Here is a 25,517-nt window from a genome sequence, read left to right on the forward strand (position 1 = left end):
AAGTCATACCACTTTTACTGCTTCTCGGCCTTTTGGCTAAGACCAAGTGCAAGTCGTACCACTTTTTTTTTTTTAATATTTTATTTATTTATTTATTTGAGAGAGAGAGACAGTGAGAGAGAGCATGAGCAAGGAGAAGGTCAGAGGGAGAAGCAGACTCCCCGTGGAGCTGGGAGCCTGATGCGGAACTCGATCCCGGGACTCCAGGATCATGACTTGAGCTGAAGGCAGTCGCTTAACCAACTGAGCCACCCAGGCTCCCTCAAGTTATACCACTTTTAAGTGCAGTCTTGGCTCCGGAGCTAATGCTCATTCCCATAGCATCACAGAGGGAACTGATTGCTTTATAGAACCTCCAATCTCCTCTAAACTTAAGAGGTTTTCAGAGAAATTAGCACCTCCTGTAAAATAAGTAGTTCACAGAAATATTGATGCTGAGCTTTCCTGAATAAATGAATCACACTAGGGTTGGTTGGCCCATATTTAAGTCTCCTAAAGATAATATCTTTCCTTTCTCCTTTTCCTTCAATTAAACACACACACACTGGTTTACAGAGAGATATCAAGAGATGAGCAAAACACCATTAGCTGATGCACTCTCTCTGGAATTATTTCTAGAGGGGCAACTTCCCTGTGCAACATAGCACACAACTGCTTCTCTGTAAGCCAGTCCAAAGAACACTTCTTCCAGGATTCTGTGTCCCTGTGCCAAGCTTTCAGTAACAATTGCATCACTTCCAAACTCAGGTGTTTCCAATATACTAGAACACGTGGACAAAGCCTGCAGCAAATCTGGCTTACTTCTGCCAGTCCTATCCACACTTGGAGCACAGCTCTTCCCGGGAGCTCTGTGCAGAGGGTAGCTCTCTGCTGGTGTTAGAGGACAGAGCCAGAGGAGAAGAGTACAGAGCAGCGCCATGAATATTATCCTGGATCTCCTCCTGCTCCTGCTCACCATTATCTACTCCTACTTGGAGGCACTGGTGAAGGTTTTCTTTCCCCGAAGGAGAAAATCGGTGGCTGGGGAGATCGTTCTCATTACAGGAGCTGGGCATGGAATCGGGAGGCGGACTGCCTATGAATTTGCAAAACGGAAGAGCCGACTGGTTCTGTGGGATATTAATAAGGTAACGCACTCACGTGCCCATCTTTTGAAGTCACAAGTAAGACATATGTTGTAAAAATTATTTAACTTAGCAACTGCTTATGTTTGTATTTTTCTTTTTCATTGTTTAATAAACTCTCCAGTGCCATATTCTACATATGTATTGGGATGGTTTGACAAAGGGAACATAATTGAGAACTAAGCAGTGATTTTTTTTTTTTTTAATGCCATGATACCTGGCATGGTTGATAACATGGACTCGGAGCCAGGCTACTTCCAGGCTTTCCCGATTCCTTTTTTTTTTTTTTTTTAAGATTTTATTTATTTATTTGAGAGAGAGAGAGAGAGAGAGAGAGCAAACATGAGCAGGGGGAAAGGGTTGGGAGAGGGAAAAGCAGGCACCCCACTGAGCAAGGAGTCCAGTGCGGAACTCAATCCCAAGACACTGGGACCATGACTTGAGCTGAAGGCAGATGCTTAACCAACTGAGCCTCCCAGGGGCCGTTTCCTTCTCTTTGAGATTTTTTTTTTTTTTTTAGATTTTTAAAAAATTTTATTTGACACAGAGAGAGAGATCACAAGTAGGCAGAGAGGCAGGCAGAGAGAGAGGGGGAAGCAGGCTCCCTGCTGAGCAGAGAGCCCGATGTGGGGCTCCATCCCAGGACCCTGAGATCATGACCTGAGCCAAAGTCAGAGGCTTTAACCCACTGAGCCACCCAGGCGCCCCTAGGAATGTTTTTTGACATTGTTAAAGGCATGTCAAAGAAGGCAAAAACCAAATAAAGAAACAAAGAAGAACATATGATAGAATCTCTTAGTGCCTTCCCTCACATGCACACCATCCTAAAATATTTACTCTGGCAATTTGCACAATAGTTTGTGGACTCCTGGGCAAGAAGATTAAACAAGTGAATGCTCAGCCATAGTAAACATTAGTCGTGTTAAATAAAATCCACAACCAGTGAGTCGGGCTTTCTCTTGAGCATTCATATTTTTCTTGTACTGTTATTTGTAAACACGATATTAACTACTCAAAACTGAAATAACTGAAATTTTGTATCATTTCCCCTAAACTTGTGAATTCTGGTAAGGCCATGAAAATATACACAGAAAAATGTTGCAGGATTTTAAGATTAAAAAAACTGTAAAGTTTTTTTTAAGAATCAGGTTTTCCACAAATCACAGTGAGATCTTAACTGCCGTCGTATTACTACTCTCTGATGTTCTTTGCTATCATGTCCAGTTGGCCCCTGCTTCTTAAAGCCTTCAGAAATGTCACTTGGGGGCACCTGGCTAACTCAGTCGATGAAGCACGTGACTCTTGATCTTGGGGTTCTAAGTCCAAGCCCCACACTGAGGGTAGAGATTACTTAAAAGTAAAGTCTTTAAAAAGAAAGGTCACTTGAACTTAGAAAAGTAGTTCTTCTCTGGTTCTTTCCAGACACTAAGGATACTATACAAGGAAAAGTTGACACACTTCTATGTAACAGAACCAGGCATTTAGTAGATGAGTTGATGTACATGAAAGTGATTTGGCTTCGGTTTGGTCCTTGAAGAGATTCCAGTGCAGTCTTTAGAAGAGGACAAGAATTTAAATTGAGAAAACTTGTCTGCTGTTCTCAAGCACTCATCAAAAAAAGAGAACTAAGTATAAATCCATGAAAAACACTTGATAAAATCTAACCTTTGGATCTTTCCAGATGTGTGTTTTGGGGATGAGAATTCACACTTAATTACATTTTTAAAGTTCCAGTGACCAAAAAAAAAATTGACTTATTTAAGATTCTGCCTGAAGGATGAGTTGCCTCACCTCACAGGATTTCTTTGAATCCTTGAATTTTATGATTAAACATTAAAGGTATTAAACGATTCACTCTAGGGCTACAAATGTAACTCAGATCTTCTTTACCTGTGGAAGGTCCCAACTCCCTTTTTGTTATGGCTGGCTTCTTTGGCCCGACCTAATGAATCATCTTAGCAGTTTCCCTCACTCAATCTGAACTGTTGCTTTAGGAAAACTCTGGAAAGTGGAGTAAACAACACAAGCTGGAGTTGAAGCTAAAGCAACTATTTTGCTTACGAAAAGACAAGGCATTACATTTTGTCATTCTATAGCTCGGTTGTAAGACTGACAAATTTTGAAGTCTTCAATCAGAGCCTCTGAGGAAAGCTCTGGTGACCAGTGCTCTCTACTGACCGTGAATCTAGAGACAAGAGACTGCATGGTTCCTGTAACTGGGCAATGAGCAGGCTACCAACTGAAGCCGAAATGGGGGAAAGAGCACCTGTCTTCCTTTACTCCTCTGCAACTCCCAAAAGACTATGAGGGGACATTGACTATGACTAATTTCTGTTCAGGTCTCTTCTTTGGGATTCCAGGCTACTGCTCTGGGGCGTAGCCTGAAGTATTGAACATGAAGGACCCCAGGGAGACAGGGCTGGCTATGGGAACCCACCTGTCATTCATTCAGGGATTGTGTCCCCCCCCCCCGCCCCGCCCCAGCTATAGCCACACAACTAACAACCCGTTGTGAGAAAAGGGCTTTCAGGTGTCCTGGCCTCTTAATCACAAAGAGTCTATAAATTGTGAGAGGAAAAAGTGGAATTTTTTTTTAAGATTTTATTTATTTATTTGACGGAGAGAAATCACAAGTAGATGGAGAGGCAGGCAGAGAGAGAGAGGAAAGCAGGCTCCCTGCCGAGCAGAGAGCCCGATGCGGGACTCGATCCCAGGACTCTGAGATCATGACCTGAGCTGAAGGCAGTGGCTTAACCCACTGAGCCACCCAGGCGCCCCCGAAAAAGTGGAATTTTTAAAACCTTATAATTTTAATAAAATCAACAGAAGTCAAAACTTGAAAAGAATTCTAATTTTCCAGAAATGCAGGTCGAGAAACAACAGGACAATTTTATTTTAGGAAGAAGGTCTTTGAATTCAGGCTGAAAATAAGTTTCTCCCTCTCCATGTCCTAGAATAGTTACAAAGTTACCACAAAGTTACTACATTTGCAAACTTGAGGAGACTATCCAGGGCCCTCCCCTATTTTCACTCCAGAACACTGGCCCACCAGATTATATCCTCAAGAGTGGTTTGTCTCCCTATAAAAGTCTTCCTCAAATAAGGATCCTTCTTTCTCCTTCCCTCCGAGATGGTTCAATTAGAATCCTCGAGAAAACTGTGACAGGCAGAGGCATAGACTTTAAAATTACCATCGTTTAGAATTGCTTTCCTACCTATTATATGGTTGGTGCTCAATAAATATCTGTAAAATGAAAAGCTGAGTTTTCTTTTCTCGTGTCCTCAAACATCTCCATGGATGACCCCACCAAGAGCAACATCTTTCAAGCGTGTTCTAGCTGTGAGAGTAGTCTGCTTTAGAAAAACTGCCTCCTGGAGAACCCTCTAACCCAAGATAAAAAGCTAGAAAAACATGAAGGATTTCCCCCCCACTTTGACAAAGAACGGCTATTGAGAATAAAGCCAAACAAGGTGAAAACACGTGACAGATGGGAGCACTGGCTGGCAGAAAAGCCAGGTAAAATCTCTTTGCACATTAGGCAAGCAGTGTCTCTCCTGAAACTTTCTTACAAACGAGGAGGCATTTTGGACATGAATTTTAATCTTTAGAGACATTTCTTCTCCAGTTCTTTCTCTCCCACTCTTGTCCCCTAACTGACCTACATCTTTCTGCGCTTACCCTTTCCGATTACAGCACGGTGTTGAGGAAACAGCAGCCGAATGCAGAAAACTGGGGGCCACAGCCCATGCCTATGTGGTGGACTGCGGTAACCGAGACGACATTTATAACTCTGTGAAGCAGGTGAGACTTCAGATGACACATTTCTTCAAGTGATTTTGTATCCATTGACATGGAAAATGTAAAGTTTCTTGCTGGTGGCCCGATTCAATTACAACTGAGGAGGCTGTGAAGAAGGAAGGACATATATTATCTCCTTGCATAGAATCCACTCACTCTGGCTATTCCTATTGTTAAATATTAGGTTCAATTTCTTTGTGCTCAGAAGTTTGAGCAGTGGTGTGGAGTGACAGAGAAGAGTTTTATCCCCAGGAGAAAGGATCACTTTCTAGTTTCGTTTTAGTCCTATTACTTTGGCACTAATTCCTTTTTTTATCTGCAGTTTTTTTCTCTGAGGGATTTTATTTATGTTGCTGGTAACCTAGCCTTCTATAGAAAATGTGATGTTAATAATATGACAATGTTTAAAAGAGTAGATATCAAATACAATGAACTGAGCACACTGATAAATGACTGCAGGCTTTAATCTCCCCAATAACCCTATTGACCTCATTTGACTGATAAGCAAACTGAGGTTCAGAGGTGTTGGGCTGTCCGTGGTCACATGGCTAGTAGGTGGTAGGACCAAGATTACTTAGATGTCGAAAAAACAGTTTCTCCTAGCTTTATGACAGTGTTTCCTTGACATTCACTTTTTTTTTTTTTTTAAGATTTATTTATTTATTTGACAGAGATCACAAGTAGGCAGAGAGGCAGGCGGGGGTGGGGACTTTGCCAGGGGAAGCAGGCTCTCTGCTAAGCAGAGAGCCCGATGTGGGGCTCGATCGCAGGACCCTGAGATCATGACCTGAGCCGAAGGCAGAGGCTTCACCCACTGAGCCACCAAGGCGCCGGACATCCACTTTTTGACTCAAGTTTTTGTCCTGCCTGAACTCTGAGAGACCTGATGGAGTGCAATAAAGAATCTAATCCCTGAATGACTTCAGCCCTGAAACTTTGTTTCTTTTCTTTTTTTCAAAACTTTGAGTTTCTGTAACACATCCAGTGAATGTGTTTTGGTTTTTTTCCATTTCAAAGGTAAAGAAAGAAGTGGGAGATGTGACCATCCTGGTGAATAACGCGGGGACAATATATCCAGCTGACCTTCTTAGTACCAAGGATGAAGAGATCACCAAAACTTTTGAGGTCAACATCCTGGGACATTTTTGGGTGAGTGTAAGAAAACTTTCTGGTGTGTGGATATCTCACACTCCTCTTTAGGTGTAGTTAAGTTCACACCTTTATATTTGCCTTAAATCAAGAATCACCAAATTAATTTGAGTGGGAGAGTCTCTTACAGAGGGGCATGGAGTTTGAAGAAACACAACTCACCAGAATGTAGGCTAGTTGGTATGTCTTATACACCAGAACCTGACACAAAACATGACCTGGATGAACCGGGTGCTCAATATATTTGTGGAGCTTTGCTAAGGGTTGTCAGTGTACATCTTTTCAGCGCTTTAGAGGAAATATATACGATATACATTCATTTGTGACCTCCTACCATGGAATTTTAGAACTGAAAGGACAACGTAAATCACTACTTGAATGCGTATAGGGGTTAGGAACTTTTCTGCACGGGACTCAGACAAACTCTGGATCCATGACAAAGTTAGATATATGGCTCTACAGACCTCTTATAATTGGTTATCAGAAGACCAGAAGGGGCGCCTGGATGGCTCAATCGTTAAGCAGCTGCCTTTGGCTCAGGTCATGATCCCAGGGTTCTGAGCTCCCTACTCAGCGGGAAGCCTGCATCTGCCCTCTCCCACTTCCCCTACTTGTGTACCCTCTCTCACTGTGTCTGTCAAATAAATAAAATCTTGGGTTGGGGGGGGGTGGAGAGAAACTGAACTATGAGTTTGTAGAAAGCATTTACATGGATTTATCAGTGCCCCAGTATTCAGTCTAGTATTCAGCCTAGAGCCTAGAGCAAATCTGGATTCTGTAAGAGAAGGAAGAGATGTGTCCCCCCTGCATCTGCCCAGCCCCCACACATGCTAGTGAGGATTGATTATTATGCCCACCAAACTACATAGGGACCTCATGTGTTAGTTATCTATAGCTGCATAGCACATTATATCAAAACTTAACGGCTTAGAGCAATAATAAATGTTTGTTTTCGTTTCAGAGTTTGTGGGTCAGAAATTTGGGAGTGGCTTGGCTTGGCAGTTTTGGCTGTGAGAATTTGCTATAGGGTCCGTAGGGCGTGTTTATTTCGTAAAATACTGATACTTCTCACAAAACAGCAAAAGCTTTTTGGAGACAAAGAATGGCTTTCTGTTTCCTGTAACATCAACATATAATACACAGTGTCACAAACAGGGAGATACTAAATATAATCATAATAGACCATGATTGTGGATAGGACAAAACTCAGCTTTTTCTACTTAACTTGATACAGTAACACAAGGTTTCAATTCTTCTAATTAGAATGATAAAGCTCCAAACCAAAAAGAAAAAAAGAAAAGATTAAAAAAGTTTACATGATACCAGATTACCATAGGGGATATTTTCAGTTCTGAAAACACTAAATTTTCCCCTTAATATTATTCAGTTGACCTATCCATAAAAGAGATATTTGATTCCTTCTGAAGGGACAAGAGAGGAATTTTGTTTTTAAGATTTTTGTTTATTGGGGCACCTGGGTGGCTCAGGTCATGATCTCAAGGTCCAGAGACCAAGCCCCCAACTGGGCTCCCAGCTCAGCAGGGAACCTGCTTCTCCTTCTGCCTCTCACCCCACTCATTCTCTGTCTCTGTCTCGCTCTCTCTCTCTCCCTCTCTCAAATAAATAAAAACCTTTCAAAAAAGATTTTTAAAATGTATTTATTTAGAGAGAGAGGGAGAGAGAGTGTACAGGAGCCCACAAGCACAGGGAGAGGCAGTGGGAGAGGGAGAAAAAGAATTTCGAGCACACTGCACTGAGCCTAGAACCCAACAAGGGCTCCATCTCATGACCCTGAGATCGTGATCTGAGCCAAAATCAGGAGTCAGACACTTAACTGACCGAGCCTCCCAGGCCCCCCAAGGAAGAAGGGGGCATATTAAAATGAGTTCTTAGCATGTGATATTTAGTACACAGCCCTCAATGCCAGCTTAAACAAATACATTTCAATCTTTTTCATTTCTGTCATTTACATAGAAGTGATCATGGAATATCAACACGTATTTCACTTCATCTTTAAAGTTGTCTCAAATGTTATTTTTTCTTAAAATGAAAACTACCTAATTTAGAAACCTAATACCTGTGCCATGTTTGTTTGTTTTTTTCTTTCTGCAATGATCTTTAAGATCACAAAAGCACTTCTTCCACCCATGATGAAAAGAAATCATGGCCACATTGTCACAGTGGCTTCAGTGTGTGGCCACGGAGTGATTCCTTATCTTATCCCATATTGGTAAGTAATATTTTCCAGCAATGACATATATATATATATATATATATATATATATATATAGTCTTTTAAGGGTTTATTAGACCTTAGATTCCAATCCTTGTTACAGGGTTATTTACAGAATTTACATAGTAATCTAGAATAAACTTTTAAAATGACTCCTCCTAAAACAGTGAAACTGGTTGTATCATTTAGATTTCTGAAAGCTCCTCTGTAAAGCAATGAAATGTAATGCCTAGTATGTTTCCGTTGTATCCTGGAAAGAGTTCATGTTGATAAAAGAAACAGGGACCCACAGACTAAGAAGTAAAACCTACAGTAGTCCAAATGAACATAAATGGGTGCCATCACCTGCAGGCCCAAGATCAGCTCACCAGAGTGAGCCCTGGACCAAAACATTTTCCAGTGTGCTTGTGCCACGAAAGACAGTGTATGTATGAGAGAGAGAGGGACTGAGCCTCTAGCTGATTAAAAGATGCAGATAGTACATTGCATGGTCTACCCCTTGGTAGACCTAAGAGAAAAGGTTGGGGGGCCCCGAGGATATACTCTTTGAAAAATCTCTTTTTCTTGTAAATTCCTTCAATGGTATCTCTTTTCCTTACTTCGGCTTCATGTAGACCTCATCGAAAAACTTGCTAACAGTTGGTCCAGTTCTTTTTATAACAGGCAACACGTAAGTCTCAGTGGGAGGGTATGGGTAATTAATAGATTTATTATGTACCTGGACATCATGATCAAGGTTAAACTGAGTCATGGACAAAACTACTTCTGACACTGAAAGTAGCACTATAGTTAAATTTTAATGTCAGGGGTCATTGCACACACATAAGGGTTGTTTCAAGCTGCCTCTGCTGTCTTAAAATATAAGAATTTCACAGATTAAACATTTGCTATTGTTTTAATGTTTAGAAACGTGGAAACCCAATGTCCTAATACTTTTCCTTTTTCACTTCTCCCTTAAGAAAGCAGCTGGCCTTTAATTTTACTGTTCTTATTGTCAACTGATTCGAAAATACAATGAACATTTATATAGATTCTTACAGGTAATGAAGTTATAAGGCATATGCCAAACAATTTAATCCTCAAGTCAGCCCTATATTTTATTACTTCTGTTTAAAAATCAGGACATCAAAGAAGATAAAGTGATATGCTGAAGGCTGCACACACAGGCACCCCCATGCCACCTGAGGTCTTTTCATTTACTCCAGATTTTCACAATGAAATTAAGAAGCCAAAGTGGCCTCTAAGGTCAAGAGAGAAACTAGGAACCCGCTTAGCAAGAAAGGAGAAATGTGTAGAGTCCCACAGAAGCTGCAGTGTAAATATTAGTTATGTAGTTTTTCTAAGTATGTTTTTCCTGTTTCATACCTTTTCGAAATAAAAACAACAGTTAAAACTGATCAGAAAACAGCCTAACCAGAAAACCTTACACTAGGGTAGAAATGTGAGCAGTAAGTCAGTTAATACATTACTAGAATCCATTCCATTGCTATTGTTGCTAAGTAAGAAATTGGTACACTCAGAATTCTGTAAAATCATGTTAAGAAAACGTAGATGAAAACTGATGACCAAGTGGGAGATTTAGGATGTTGGCTTCTACCTGTTCTCAAACCAAATCAGCGTTGCCTTCTTACAGAAAGCTAGTAATAATGGTGGGTAATTCTCTTGCAGTGCCAGCAAATTTGCTGCCGTTGGCTTCCATAGAGCTCTGACATCAGAACTTGAAACCTTGGGGAAAACTGGAATCAAAACCTCATGTCTCTGCCCAGTTTTTGTGAATACTGGGTTCACCAAAAACCCAAGCACAAGGTGAGGTCTAAGTCAAGTTAGGATGAGAATATGGCATGAGAAATTGATAGGAAATCTATACAAGAAATCTTTAGGTGGATCAACTGAGGAAAATATGGAAAAAATGAAAAAGGAAAAATGTTTCTTCTTAATATTGTACTGCCTTTAAGTTTTCAGTTTGAAATTAGATGAATAAAGGGGGGAAATGCAATGAAGACTAGCAGGAGTGACCGGCTGCCAACGAGTTAGGCAATGGGGTATTTATTTGAGTCCAGGTGAAAGGTTCAACACACTCAGGTGCCGAGAGGGAATGAGAGGGGGGTGGGACAGGCTGGAGAGGTGTGCTCAGGGATGTCAAGAGTGTCCTCTCCTAGAAGCCCCACCCCTAAAATGGATATTGTGTAACATCCCCCTTGCCCATTCATGGTTTGTCCTCCTCAGACTATGGAAAGGTACAAGTATACACCCCCTTTCCATCTTCCACGGTGCTAGCATGAAGTACTCCAACATTTTTCAAACTGCTCTGATCCTAAGAATCCTCACCTGGGTTTCCATAGGAAAAAAATGTTCTGTGGGTCTTCCTTAGAGATTCTGACTGAGATGAGCTCCAAGAATGAGACGTTTTGCTTTGCTTTGCTTTACAAGCATACCTATACCTACCAGGTAAGTCTGGAGACCGGTTTGGAGACCACTGATGTATTAAATAATAACCACAGCATTTGATCACCATTACCTCCTTGTCCTCCATTAAAACGCAAATGCTCCTAGGAGCAGCAATAAATTGAGCCCCTAACCCTTTTATCAAGATGAATTTCTATGAGAACTTTATCTCTGGTACGGGAGCATTTGAAACCATAAGAGAGGAGAAAATGGTCCTGAAAGGGGGGGGAGGCAGAAAGGTAAGGGGATAGTCCCTAACATTCAGATACTCTCACAGATTTGCCTCGATTCTGGTATATATTCTGCTGCAGGTTAACAAAAGACACTAAGCTTGCTCATCTGAAGCCAATTTGGTACTAAAGGGGAACTAGTCCTCAAGATTCCTTCACAAGAGCTAACAAATTCTCCTTAAAACTTAGCCTCCTTTGAAGCTACTGACTTAAAGCTCCGGATTAGCTGTGTGGCCCCTGGAACAGTGGCCCCCTGCAGGCAGGGCAGTTCTTAATAGTGCTAGACCACAGGCACTTATCAAGTACACAGTATTTAACTAAATACGGTGGTATGACTGGGACTCTGGACTCTGTTTGCTTAAACAGAAAATTGGGCCAAATAAAACCTTCTTGGTAAGCATTCAGGACTAGTGTGCCAAGAGTACCAGGTCCACTGGTGGGGAAGACAGGGTAGATGAAAAGAGTAAGGCTAATGCGACCCCAGAGAGTGTGGAGGCTTGAGAGTGACCCTTATGGGCTGATAGGCAATGCTGAAGATTGACGCAGAAAGCTGGATTCCGAGTCCCCTTGGCAAAGGCTAAAATATTTATATACTAATATCAGGCTTGGCTCAGACACTGGGTAAGAGAAACCAGGTAGGAAAACTCAAGGAGGGAAGAGGCAGAACCCAATAATTTAGAAAGGTATTGATTTATATTACTCTGTGCTGACTTGCTACTCCATGCCACGGAAACCTCCATCCCATAATAATCTGGAGTAAATCACAGAACATGTCAGGAAAAGAAGTTACAACTTAGCTCTTCTACCTTTTTCCATTCAGCCTGTGCCCAGACTTCTTAGTTTTGATGTAACACTTTCATTCCATTTATGTTTTAATTTCTTGTCATCATCTTGCACTAGTGGGTCTTCCACTCTGAGCCTGTGGTTATAAATGCTTCTCGGGAACTCACGTACACAGTCTTCAGTATGTACAAGGTCACGCCTCCAGAATGCAGTATACTCCCTGTGCGCATCTTGAACTCTCATTAAATTGTAACATAGGAAGTTCAGAGGTGGACCGCAAGAATTAGATGCCTTCAAAATAATCCAGTTTTGCCTGGGTGGCTCAGTCAGTGGAGCGGCAACCTTAGGCTCAGGTCATGATCCCAGGGTCCTGGGTTCGAGTCCCACATTGAGCTCTCTGATCAGGAGAGAGCCTGCTTCTCCCTCTGCCTTCCAGCCTTGCTGCTTGTACATGTTCACGCTCGCTCTCTCTCACACAAATAAATAAAATCTCAAAACAACAACAATAATCCAGCTTTATGGGATAACTCCAGTAGAAACAAATTATGCTTAGCAATAGCCTTGTATCCCGGAAGCCCTGAAGAAAGATGTCAGATATTTCCTTTCTGTCCCCAAAATAATCCTACCCACTACTCTTCCTTGCCTGGAACGTCTTCACCTCTATCATCTAATTCCTCTTCACCACTTGATAAATTTTTTAAAGATCTATTTATTTATTAGAGAGCATGAACAGAAGGGGCAGAGGGAGAAGGAGAGAGAAAACCCTCCAGCAGACTCCCTGCTGAGAGTAGAGCCCATTACGAGGCTCCATCTCAGGACCATGAGATCATGACCTGAGCAGAAACCGAGAGTTGGAGGCTTAACTAACTGAGCCACCCGGCGCCCCTCCACCCTTTTGATATTTTGAGGGAGTGAGCCATTAAACATGCCCAGTGGATGGGAAAGTTTAAGATTGTGATAACAAAACGTCCCCATGTCATGTGTTGGGCAGGTGGGAGCAGGTGGCATTTCTTCAGTGAATCCTAGAACCTTTTAAATCCTAATTTGGTATCATGATAAGTTAAATTTCCTGCCTTTGATAATTAAAGCAACAACAACAAAAATAACCAACCTTTTTTCTTCTTATCACAGGCTGTGGCCTCTCTTGGAGACAGATACAGTTGCAAGAAGCTTGATAGACGGAATACTTACCAATAAGAAGATGATTTTTGTTCCATCATATTTCAATATCTATATAATACTAGAAAAGTAAGTACAGTACAAAACATCTAAAATGCTAAAAACACCAATGGAGCTGTCGTTATGATGAAGAGTATTTCAGCTGTGAAAGTTGCTGTGGAAACCCCCCCCCCAGGCCTAGGGAAAACAGTTAAGTTTTCTCTGTTACTGCCTTATTCAGTCCCCCCAAAAAAGAATGATTCATTTTCTCTACCGCATCTACCATCTCACTTTAATCTTTGCTAGAGACCATTCCAACTGAAGGAAAAACATTTAAAGAAAATGCAATATAGCTGAAAATAAAGGGTCTGTTTAAAAGCCTACTGGAGTTTTGATGGAAGTTGCATTGAATCTATTGATCAACCAGGGAAGAATTGACATTAACAATAGTGAGTCTTCCAATCCAAGAAAACAAAGAACATAAAATATCTTTCCTATTTTTTCTCTTACCTTCTTTAATATCTCTACGCATCATTTTATCATTTTCAGCATATGATCTTATACACCTTTTATCAGATGCATCCCAAAATTTTAATATTTTTGATGCTATTGCAAATGGCATTAAAAAAATTTCTTATTTCCCATTGTTTGTTACTAATATGTGTTTGATTTTTGCATTTTGATCTTGTATTTAGCACCCTTGCAAAATTCATTTCTAGTAGTTTTTGTAGATTTTAACAGATTTTTTTTTTACAGATTATTTCAGATGATCATATTGTCTGCAAATAAAGGCACTTTTACTTCTTCTTTTCTAATTCGTATGGATTTTTGTTTCTTATTGCACTGGCTAGAACTTTACATGCAATTTCAGATAGAATTGGTGAAAGCATACATCCAAGTATTCCTCTCAAGCTTAAGAGAAGAGTATTAAGTATTTCACAATTAAGTATAACATTAGCTGTAGATGTTTTTTCATAGATGCTTTTTATCATGTTTAGGAAGTTCCCTTCTATTCTATTACTATTTTGATGAGAGTTTTTATCAAATGCTTTTACTAACTGTATTAAGATCATATTTTCTTTCAGTTTCATTTCCCTTTGTTGATATGGTACATTTTGCTGATTAAATTTAAAGAATAAATTACCCCTCCATTGTAATGTATTTGTCTGATTTTGTATCAGTATAATATTGACCTCATAGAATGAGTTAGAAAGTATACCCTCCTCTTCCCTTTTCCAAAAGAGCTTCTGTGGGATTGGCATTATTTTTTCTTTAAACTTTGGTAGAATTCACTAGTGAAGCCACCTGGGCCTATTTTCTTTGTAGAAAAGTTTTAACTACAACCCAATTTCTTTAAAACCTATAAGGCTATTCAGGGTACTTATTTGTTCTTGGTAATGTGTGTCCTTCAGGGAACTTGTCCATTTCATCTAAGTTGTCAAATTTATTGGAATAAATTTATTCATAATCTTCCCTTATTTTATTTTTAATATATTTAGAACATCTCATTCCTGATATTGGTAATTTGTTGTATTTTTTTATTTTTTATTCTCTTCAGTCTATCTAGTGGTTTATCAATTTATTGATTTTTTTCCAAAGAACTAGCATTTGGTTTATTTTTTTAAAGGTTTTATTTATTTGACAGATCACAAGTAGGCAGAGAGGCAGGCAAAGAGAGAGAGAGGGAAGCAAGCTCCCTACTGAGCAGAGAGCCCAACGTGGGGCTTAATCCCAGGACCCTGCGATCATAATATGAGCTGAAGGCAGAGGCTTAACCCACTGAGCCACCAAGGTGCTCCAATTTTTTTATGTATTTTTTTAAATTTTTTGTATGTTCTATTTCACTAACTTCTGATTTTTATTATTTCTTTTTATGATGACATTTTCCATTTAATTTTCCCTTCTTTTTCTAGTTAGCATGGAAACTGAGTTCATCTATTTTTTTTCTAGTATAGGCACTTAATGCTATAAAGTTCCCCTGTGTACTATTTTCAATTCTGTCTCTCAATTTCTAACATATTATGTTTTCATTTATAGTCTGTTCAGAATACTTTCTGATTTCCCTTTTGTATCATGGGTTGCTTAGAAATGCAATTTTTAGTTTCTACCTTTTGGAAATTTTCCTGGTTTCTAATTTAATTACTTTTTAGTGATATATTTTAAATTTATTGAGACAAGGTTAAGTTTGGAAAATGGTTTATATTGGTAAGTGTTCCATGTGTACCCAAAAAGAATGAATAGAGTATTCCTTATTGTTGAGTGTTCTATAAATGTCAGCTTAGATCAAATTGATAGTGTTATTTTCTGACTATTTTATTAATTATTGAAAGGAACTTCAATATTTAACTATAATTATGAATTTGTCTATTTTCTTTGCTTTTCATTTTTGCCTCCTGTGTTTTGAAGTTCTGTTATTATGTGTATAGCAATTAGGATTATTATGTCCTCTGGATGAATGAGCTACTCATGTTGGAAATAACCTTATTTATCCCTGGAAATATACTTTGTTGTGAAATCTACTGATATTAATACAGCCACTTCAGCTTCTTTTTTTTTTTTAAGATTTTATTTATTTAATTGACAGAGATCACAGGTAGGCAGAGAGGCAGGCAGAGAGAGAGGAGGAAGCAGGCTCCCTGCTGAGCAGAGAGCTTGATGTGGAGCTCGATCCCAGGACTCTGAGATTATGACCTGAGCCAAAGGCAGAGGCTTTAACCCACTGAGCCACCCAGGGGCCCCTACTTCAGCTTCTTTAGATTAATGTTCTTAGTATATCTTGTTCTTTTCTTTTACTCTTAACCTATTTATCTCCTTATATTTGAAATGTGTTTTTGTAGGCAGTATATAGTTTTTTTTTTAATCCAATTTGGCAATCTATGCCTTTTAATTGGGGGTATTTAGACTCTTTACATTTAATATGAATATTGACTTAGTTAGATTTAAATCTAGATATAAAGCTTGCTATTTGTTTTCTATTTATCCCATTTATTCTTGGTTCCTTTTTCTCTTTTTCTGCCTCCTTTTGGTTTAGTTGAATATTTTCATGTTTCCATTTTATTTCATCTTTTGGCTTACTAACTATAATTCTTTGTTTTGTTACTTTAGTTATTGCTTTAGAATCCATAGTATGTGTCTTTAACTTATCACAGTCAATCTTCAAATGATACTATACCACTTTCTGTATAGTCTAAGAACCTTACAATGGCATACTTCTATCTTTCCCCTCTGACTTATGCTATGATTATCATACATTTTAATTCTACATATGTTAAAAGACATACATTATGTAGTTTTTGTTTGTTTAAACAGTCAATATCTTTTTAAAGAGATTTAAATAACCAGGTAAAATCTTAAATGTTATCCATGTGGTTAACATTTCTGGTGCTCTTCATTCATTTGTGTAGATCCAGACTTCTACTGGGTTTCATTTTCCCTCTGCCTGAAGAGTATCCTTTAATACTTTCTCAGAGAAGTTCTGCTGGTTGTGAATTCTTTTGCTTTGTGGATGTTTAACAAATTCTTTATTTTGTCCTAAGCTTTGAAAGATATGTTTACTGAGTATAGAATTCTAGGTTGGTAGTTTTTTGTTTTCCAGTACTTAAATGACATTATCTGTCACCTCTATGATTTCAGTATCATCTCTGTTGGAGGTTGCTCTAACTAAAGCAAAGATTGTTTTTAAAGGAATACAATATGATAAAGTGATTAAGAATGAAGGCTCCACCTAAGATTAAAAACCGCTTTACCACTTAGAGTGTTTTGACCATGGATGAGTTATTTAACTTCTGTGGCCTCAGGTTTTCCATATAGAAAACGTAGATGGTGTTAATACCTCCTTTCTAAGCATACCCTAATAATCCCAGAAGACAAGTGAAGCCCCTGCCATTAAAAACAACAACTACAACAACAATGCAGAAGTCAGATATTAAAGGCTTAGGAAGCAGAACTTGCATAACATTCTAGGAAAAAGGGCATCTGGATGGCTCAGTCTGTAGAGCATGCAGCTCTTGATCTTGAGATTGTGAGTTCAAACCCAACAGTGGGTGGAGAGATCACTTAAAAATTAAAGAAAATCTTTAAAATATGCTAAGAAGAGATAGGAATATTTACCCAGAGGAGATAATCTCAGCTTTCTTTTGAAGGACAGTTTATGATTGACTAAAATTGTATCAATGAGAAGATAACAATGCTAACTTCACGAGGCCTTGGGTCATTTTGAAAGCAATCCACATAAACAGTGCTACCTTGGAATGGAACAATCCAAGAACAGGGACAAACTTCATTGCTACATCAATTTCAATCTTCCATTTTAGCTTAAATAGACTAACTTAAGTTAGCATAACCTCAGCCTCATGGTAACATCATCTCAAGGGTTGACTAAAGGTCTTGTTGCTAAGCAAATGTAAGAAAGGAGTTTCATGGGATTCCTCCTCTCTTGGGGCTCAAAACGGGTCATGTTAATGTTGAAAGAAATCAAAATCATAGCATATTTTCTTATGAACAAGATACTAAGCATAGTCATCCTGTCAGGTTTGGAGAATAGGTATCCTTGTACAAGAAACAAGAGTCTCAAAATCTTTGATATTATTGTGGAATTGTCATGATGGTTACGCAGCAACAGGGACTTACCGTTTACCTTCTTCACATATTCCTTTTACAGAGATAGACGATGTTGTGAGCAGATGCAGTTACTAGCATGGAGGTTTCTTTGTGAGAATAATTAAATAGTTATACTTGTCTTTCTCCCAGCCAGAACTTCCCTGCCCCTTTGCTTATTCTATCCATCCAACCCCAGGCAAGGATGTAAATCTTGCATTAGTCAACACCAAAATGATTTTCTATATGACTTTCTTTGCAGAATGTGTTACACCTTCCTTCTTAAATTCACACATACGCTCTTCCTTTCATCTGTCTACTCAAATCTTTACTCATCCTTGAACACTTTTGAAGTTTTCCTTCGCTATTCTAACCCACATGAATTCTCCTCACAGCTATAGCCCTTAATTAGAGAAGGCTGGTATTTCTCATTCATTGCCTCCTCTTAGCCTCTTAGCTCAGCAATAAGCTGCTCAGGCCATAGCTGAGTACCTTGGTCTAGCTTCTTATAAGGTGCGTAACAGATAGTAAATATTTAAGGAGAAGAGAAGGGATGTAGGTTCGGCAGTCCTTCTGTGAATGCTTCCTATCAGGATTCATTGACAGTTTCAGCAATAAGTCCAGCCCTTCAGTTTCACATCTTTATCATATAAAATCTCCTTTAGTATTTCATTAATATGAGAAGGTCTTAAGAGTAGTATATGTCAGTGCTTTCTTTATATGTCCACAGTATTTGAACTCCGAGTATTAAAAGACACACGCACACACGAAAGAGAGAGGGGTAGGTGTGAAGGGGAAAAGGAGGAACACAGGAAGACTAAATGCAAACCAGATAATTCTCCATAAATTTTAACGGACAACAAAAAAGAACTCTTGTGTCAAAAATTTTTTAATTGAGAATTTTTCATCTTTTTTTTTTATACAGATTTCTTCCTGAACGAGCCTTGGCGGCTATAAATCATTTACAGAACATTCAATTTGAAGCAGTGATTGGCCACAAAACCAAAATGAAATAAATAATTGAGCTCCAGCCAGAGATGTATGCACCTTAACAATGTAAATCTAAGTTTAGAATCAATGCATCAAAGCTTAATTTCACATTTTTCAATTCTGTTAATATTAAAAACATTGGTTTGACATTAGCAGCGCTCAAATGAACGAGACTAATTACCTGTCTTTCTCAAGAAGATTAATGTAGCTCTAACAAATCCATTTTTCATCCCATGCCTCTTAAAAACTTCTGTGCTTACATACACATACTCAAAAAGCCACTCTTCTTAAGATATTTTATTGCTTTTCTTTCTGCTTGGAGGGGAACAAGGCTACCTCCCTGAGAGTAAATACAAAGCGAACTTAATTTACACAGGAAAGGCCTAAGACCTTGTCAACACGTACACCCTGTGAGCTGGCAGTTAGAGATGAAGTTTAAGAAGCTGGTACTCCTCCAAAGGACAAAGAGGTTAGATCTATGAAATTCAACATTTGGAAGCTTTCTCTAGCTTCTCCCACTGCATCAGCCCCAAACAGTACAACAGTATTCTGTAGTTTCTTGCTTGATTCTGTCCCTTGTATATTTCTTATGTCCACCAGGAGTAGACACTCTGTACTTTCTGCCCTTTTCATAACCTCTTAAAATACTGTGCCATACAAAAGGTGACCCTCTCTTGAATCTCAGGATATCTGAAATTTTAACTCCAGGATCATTGGTACCAGAGATGTTTAGATAGTTTTGAGCTTCAAAAATAAAAACTAACAAAAAGGAGTTAGGCTGACTACCTAATACTAGACAGTGGATCTAAGAGATGAAAGAGTGGTCTCTTTTTTAAATAGAAAAAAAATCTGATTCCCACTACATCAAGAGTAATCTTATCTCAGGGTTTTTCTCATATATCATGGACTGCTTTTACATCAACTATCTGCCTGTTTTTATTAAAAATGATAGATTAAAAACCAATCATTAATAAAAATTTCTTAAAAACAAATGACAAGTATGTTGTGCTTTTAAAAAATAACCTCTTGGGTGCCTGGGTGGCTCAGCTGGCTAAGCAACTGCCTTTGGCTTAGGTCATGATCCTGGAGTGCGGGATCGAGTCCCACATCGGGCTCCCTGCTCACCAGGGAGTCTCCTTCTCCCACTGACCTCTCTCCTCTCATGCTCTCATTCTCTCTCTCTCAAATAAATAAGTTAAATCTTTTTAAAAATAAATAAATAAATAATAACCTCTGTGGTTATTAAATAGAGATTTGATTTTTAATCTCTCAGTCTCAATGAATCTCCTTCAGAAAGCAAGGATCTGGAAGGTGACAGCTAGAACCTGTAGATACTAAGGGGTCCTGGGGTTCTCTCAGCTTTGGCTTCTTTGACAGCAGGAGTGTTGGTTTATCAGATGACTTACTGAATCCTTTCTGTGTGTGGCACTGAGTGAAGTATTATTGTTTGAGATTTTTTTTTCCTAGCTACTTTGGCAATAATTTTTATTCATGATGATGTTTTAGTTTTTAAATTACTTTTTAAAGATTTTATTTGTCAGAAAGAGCACAAGCAGGAGGAGAGGCAGGCAGAGGGAGAAGCAGACTCCTTAACTAGCAAGGAGCCCAATGCAGGACTCGATCCCAGGACCCTGGGATCATGACCTGAGCTGAAGGCAAATGGTTAGCTGAGCCATCCACGTGACCCCATGATGACATTTTAATTCCTTGTTTTAAAACTAAGAACTGTAGGGACACTTAGGTGGCTCTGTTCGTTGAGTGTCTGCCTTTAGCTTGGGTCATGATTCCATGGTCCTGAAATTGAGTCCCATGTCAGCTCCCTGCTCAGCAGGGAGTCTGCTTCTCCCTCTGCCTCATTTTCTGTGCTCTCTCTCACTCTCTGACAAATGAATAAATAAAATATTTTTTAAAAAAATTAAACTAAGAACTGTATAAGTGAAGCTTAAAATGTGTTATTTTAAAAAGTATGATTACAAAATTTCAAAAGAGAAATATGTAAAGTAGAAAATATAAGCCTACCCCCCACACACAATCCCATTCCTCAGAGGTCAGGCTATTAATGCACAACCTTCTGGTCATTTTTTAATGCATATACAGGCATATATATGATAGATATATTACATTATTTTATTATGTGTTATTGCATGTGTTATATAATAGGTTGATAACATGCATTATATTCTGTAATGTGTTTTTTTAACTTACCAATGTATCACAAACAGCCTTTTCTTTCAGTAGAGTTTAACCTCATCCTTTTTCTTGGGCTTACGGTACTAAATGATATTTTAATAAACAATCCCTTTGTAACAGACATTTTTAACATTTCTAATTTCTTATTGCTCAACAAATCCAAGAAGATTGAAATAATACCATGCACATTTTCCAACCACAACAATAGGAAACTAGAAATCAGTCACAGGAAAAATCTGGAAAGAATACATATATATGGAAGCTAAGTAACATGGTACTAAACAATGAATGGATCACCCAAGAAATCAAAGAGGAAATAAAAAAACACATGGAGACAAGGGGACCTGGGTGACTCACTCAGTTGAGCATCCGGTTCTTGATTTTGGCTCAGGTCATGATCTTGGGATCGTGAGATAAAGCCCCGTGTCAGGCTCTGCACTCAGCATGGAGTCTGCTTGAGATTCTCTCTCCCTCTGCCCCTCCCCACCAACTCTCATATTCTCTCTCTCAAATAAATAAATAAAATATTAAAAAAAAAATAGATGGAGACAAATGAAAAGGAAATTACAATGGTCCAAAATCTTTGGATGCAGCAAAAGATGTTTGAAGAGGGAAGATTACAGGGGTACAGACCTACCTCAAAAAGCAAGAAAAACTTCGAAAAACCCAATCTTACACCCAAAGGAACTAGAAAAAACAAAAGCCAGTAGAAGAAAGGAAATAACAAAGATTAGAGCAGAAATAAATGAAATAGAGACCCCCCCCCCCAAAAATCAAAACAAAACAAAAACCCGAATAGGGCAAGGAAACTAAGAGCTAGTTCTTTGAAAAGATCAAGAAAACTGATAAACATTTAGCCAGACTCATGAAGTGTGTGTGGGGGGGGTGGGCATCAAATAAAATCAGAAATGAAAGAGGAGAAATAGCAACCAACACCACAGAAATACAAAGGATTATAAGAGAGTATTCTGAAAAGTATATACCAACAAATTGGACATCCTTAAAGTAATGGATAAATTCCTAAAGATATATGACCTTCCAAACCTGAATCAGGAAGTAGTAGAAAATGTAAACTGGTTACAGTTTGTTCAAATGAAACTGAATCAGTGATCAAAGACTCCCAACAACAACAAACTCCCAACAACAAAAGTCCAGGACCAGATGGACTCACAGGTGAAACTATCAAATATTTAAAGAAGAGTTAATATCTATTCTTCTCAAATTATTCCAAAAAAAACAGAAGAGGAATAAAAGCTTCCAAATTTATTCTATAGAGCCAGGATTGCCCAGATACCAAAAACAAATAAAGACACTACAAAAAAAAAAAAAAGGAAGAGGAAAAAAGAAAGAAAACTATAGCCCAATATCTCTGATGAACATAGATGCAAAAATCTTCAACAAAATATTAGCAAACTAAAAATAACAATACATTTTTAAAAATCAGCATGATCAAGTAGGAAATATTCTCAGGATTCAGAGGGTGTTTCAATATTCACCAATCAATGTAATACATCTCATTAACAAGAGAAAGGATAAAAAATCTATGATCATTTCAATAGATGCAGAAAAAGCATTTGACTAGATTCAACATGTATTCAAGATAAAAAAAAAAAACTCTCAATAAAATGGGGCTAGAGGGAATATACCTCAACATAATAAATGTATATTTTAAAAAACCTATAGCTAACATTAAGATCAATGGTGAAAAACTGAGAGCCTTACTTCTAAGATCAGGAAAAAAACAAGGATGTCCCCTCTCACCATTTTTATTCAAAATAATACTAAAAGTCCTACATGCAGCAGTCAAGCAAGAAAAAGGAAATAAGTGTATCCCAATTAGTAAGGAAGAAGTTAAACTGTCACTATTTGCAGATGACATACTATTTATAGAGAAGTTTAAAGACTCCATCAAGAAACTACTAGAACTGGGGCACCTGGGTGGCTCAGTAGGTTAAAGCCTCTGCCTTCTGCTCGGATCATGATCCCAGGGTCCTGGCATCAAGCCCCGCATCAGGCTCTCAGCTCAGCAGGAAGCCTGCTTCCCTTCCTCTCTCTCTGCCTGCCTCTCTGCCTACTTGTGATCTCTGTCTGCCAAATAAATAAATAAATAAAAATCTTTTAAAAAAAAAAAGAAACTACTAGAACTCAAAAAAATTCAGTAAAGTCACAGAATATAAAATTAATATACAGAAATCTCTGGCATTTCTATGCACTAAAAATGAAATAGCAAAAAGAGAAGTTAAGAAAGCAATTAAGAAATTAATTAATAATAATTAATAAATTAAGAAATCAATCTTATTTACAGTGGTACCAAAAGAATAAAACACCTAAAAAGAAATTTAAGCAAGAGGTGAAAGACCTACGCTTTGAAAACTATAAAGCTTTGATGAAAGAAATTGAAGATGACCCAAACAAATGGAAGGATATTCCATGCTCATGGATTGGAAGAACAAATATTGTTTAAATGTCTATACTACCCAACGCAATCTTCAGATTTAATCTTCAGACCTTCAAATTTTATCAAAATGCCAACAGCATTTTTCATAAAACTAGAAGAAATAATCCTAAAATGTGTACGGAACCACAGAAGACCTAAATAGCCAAAGCAATCTTGAAAAAGAAGAACAAAGCTGGAGGCAACACAATCCCAGGTTTCAAAATATGTTACAAAGCTGTAGTAATCAAAATCAGTATGGTATTAGCACAAAAATAGATGCACAGGTCAGTAGAACACAATAAAGAACTCAGAAATAAACCCAAACTTATGTGTCAATTAATCTACAACAAAGGAGGCAAGAATATGCAATGGGAAAAGATAGTCTCTTCAACAAAAAAAGGTGTTTGGAAAACTGGATAAGCTCCATGCAAAAGAATGAAATTGGACCATTTTCATAGACTATACACAAAAATAAATTCAAAATGGATTAAAGATCTGAAACCATAAAACTCCTAGAAGGAAACATAGGCAATAATCTCTTTGACATTGGACATAGAAATATTTTTCTATGCACATCCCCTGAGGCAAGGGAAACAAAGGCAAAATTAAACTACACTAAAATAAAAACTTTTGTACAGTGAAGGAAATCGTCAACAAAACAAAAAGGCAACTGACCAACTGAGAGCAGATATTGGCAAATGATACATCCAATAAGGGGTTAATACCTGAAACATATAAAGAACTAATATAACTTAGCACCAAAAAACCACAAATAATCCAATGAAAAAATGGGCAAAAAACGTTAAGACATTTTTCCAAAGAAGACATGCAGATCACCAACAGATGCATGAAAAGATGCTCAACCTCGCTTATGAGGGGAATGCAAATAAAAGCCACAGTGAGCTCTCACCTCACACCTGTCAGAATGGCTAAAATCAAAGACAAGAAACAACAGGTGTTGGTGAGGCTGTGGAGAAAGGAACCCCTGTGCACTGTTGGTGGGAACGTAAACTGGTGCAGCCACTGTGAAAAATAGCATGGAGGTTCCTCAGAAAATTAAAAATAGAAATACCATATGACACAGTAATCCCACTACTCTGTATTTACCCAAAGAAAATACGATTTCAATACTAAAAACGCTAATTAAAAAAGACATAGGCACCCCATGTTTCCTGCAACATTCTTTATAGTAGCCAAGATATGGAGGCAGCCCAAGTGTCCATTGATAGATGAATGGTTAAAGAAGCCATGATGTGATATATATACATATATAGATAGATAGGTAGATATTTATTTAATTTTATGTATTTAAAAATATATATGTATATTATATATAATATTTCATATATATAAATATATATGGAATACATATATTTATTTATGGATTTATAAATCCATATGGATTTATGGAATACTACTCAGCCAGAAAAAAAAGAAATCTTGCTATTTACAACAACATGGGTAGATCTGAGGGCATTATGCTGAGTGAAATATTAAATCAGTCAGAGAGAGACAAATACCATATGATTTCAGTTATATGTGGAATTTAAGAACCAAAACAAATGAATAAAAAGAAAAAGAGACAAACCAAAAAACCCGAAACTCTTAAATATAGAGTTCGTGAGAGATATATGTTGAATTTGTGATCCTTAAATATAGAGATCACAAGTAGGCAGAGATGTGGGGCTCTGAGACAATGACCTGAGCTGAAGGCAGAGGCTTAACCCACTGAGCCACCCAGTGCCCCAACAAATGATATTTTTCTTAAATTTTTTTTTATTTAAAAATTCTGGAAAGATATACACTGAAATACTTCCAGTGGATGGTAGGATTAGAGATGATTTTTTATTTTCTTCTATTGTCATCTTTATTTTCAAAGTCTTTCCAGACTTATTTGTCTGTCTGTCTGGGTTAGGACTTCTTTTCCTCTTTCCTTTTGACAATTAACATTTAAAATATAAAATTCTCATAAGAAAAGTTTTTTCATTTCAGATCAGGAGTGCTCTGTGATTAGAAAATTGTGCCAGAAGGGGCACCTGGGTGGCTCAGTCAGTTAACCATCCAACTCTTGATTTCAGCTCAGGTCATGATTTCGGGGTCACAAGACTAAGTCCCACGATGAGTACCACAGGGCTCCTCATGAGTGTGGAGCCTGTCTAAGATTGTCTCTTTCCCTCACCCCCTGCCCTCACCCTGCCTCTAAATATATACATAGGGGGAATAAGAAAAAGAAATTATATTAAGAAAATATTATCCAGGAGTTAAAGACCTTTGTATATTTTTCTTGGCTTTTGATTATATAGATTTATAAAATATACATAAAAATAGTATAATGAATCTCTTTTCCCATCAGGCAGCCTCTCCAAGTTCTCAGCTCTTGGCC

At 38.1% G+C, this 25,517-nt stretch overlaps 1 protein-coding gene across 2 annotated transcripts; it reads left to right on the forward strand.

Moving 5' to 3' along the window:
* Positions 1–772: 772 nt before the first annotated feature.
* On the forward strand, positions 773–19,499 carry HSD17B13 (hydroxysteroid 17-beta dehydrogenase 13). 2 transcript variants are annotated; one of them, XR_001180064.2, is made up of 8 exons: positions 773–1,127; positions 4,819–4,926; positions 5,941–6,072; positions 8,196–8,302; positions 9,974–10,111; positions 10,648–10,753; positions 12,895–13,011; positions 18,443–19,499. XR_001180064.2 is itself a non-coding variant. In XM_004756116.3 (7 exons), the coding sequence occupies exons 1-7, from the start codon at positions 918–920 to the stop codon at positions 18,531–18,533; spliced, it is 903 nt and encodes a 300-aa protein (XP_004756173.1). In that variant the 5' UTR covers positions 779–917; the 3' UTR covers positions 18,534–19,499. The 2 variants fall into 2 exon arrangements, 1 of the variants encoding a protein (XP_004756173.1); XM_004756116.3 differs by lacking the exon at positions 10,648–10,753 and having other exon boundaries at positions 779–1,127.
* Positions 19,500–25,517: the final 6,018 nt, after the last annotated feature.

Source organism: Mustela putorius, unplaced genomic scaffold, assembly GCF_011764305.1.
Source record: "Mustela putorius furo isolate JIRA1106 unplaced genomic scaffold, ASM1176430v1.1 tig00000382_pilon_pilon_pilon, whole genome shotgun sequence".
Classification (NCBI taxonomy): Eukaryota; Metazoa; Chordata; class Mammalia; order Carnivora; family Mustelidae; genus Mustela; species Mustela putorius.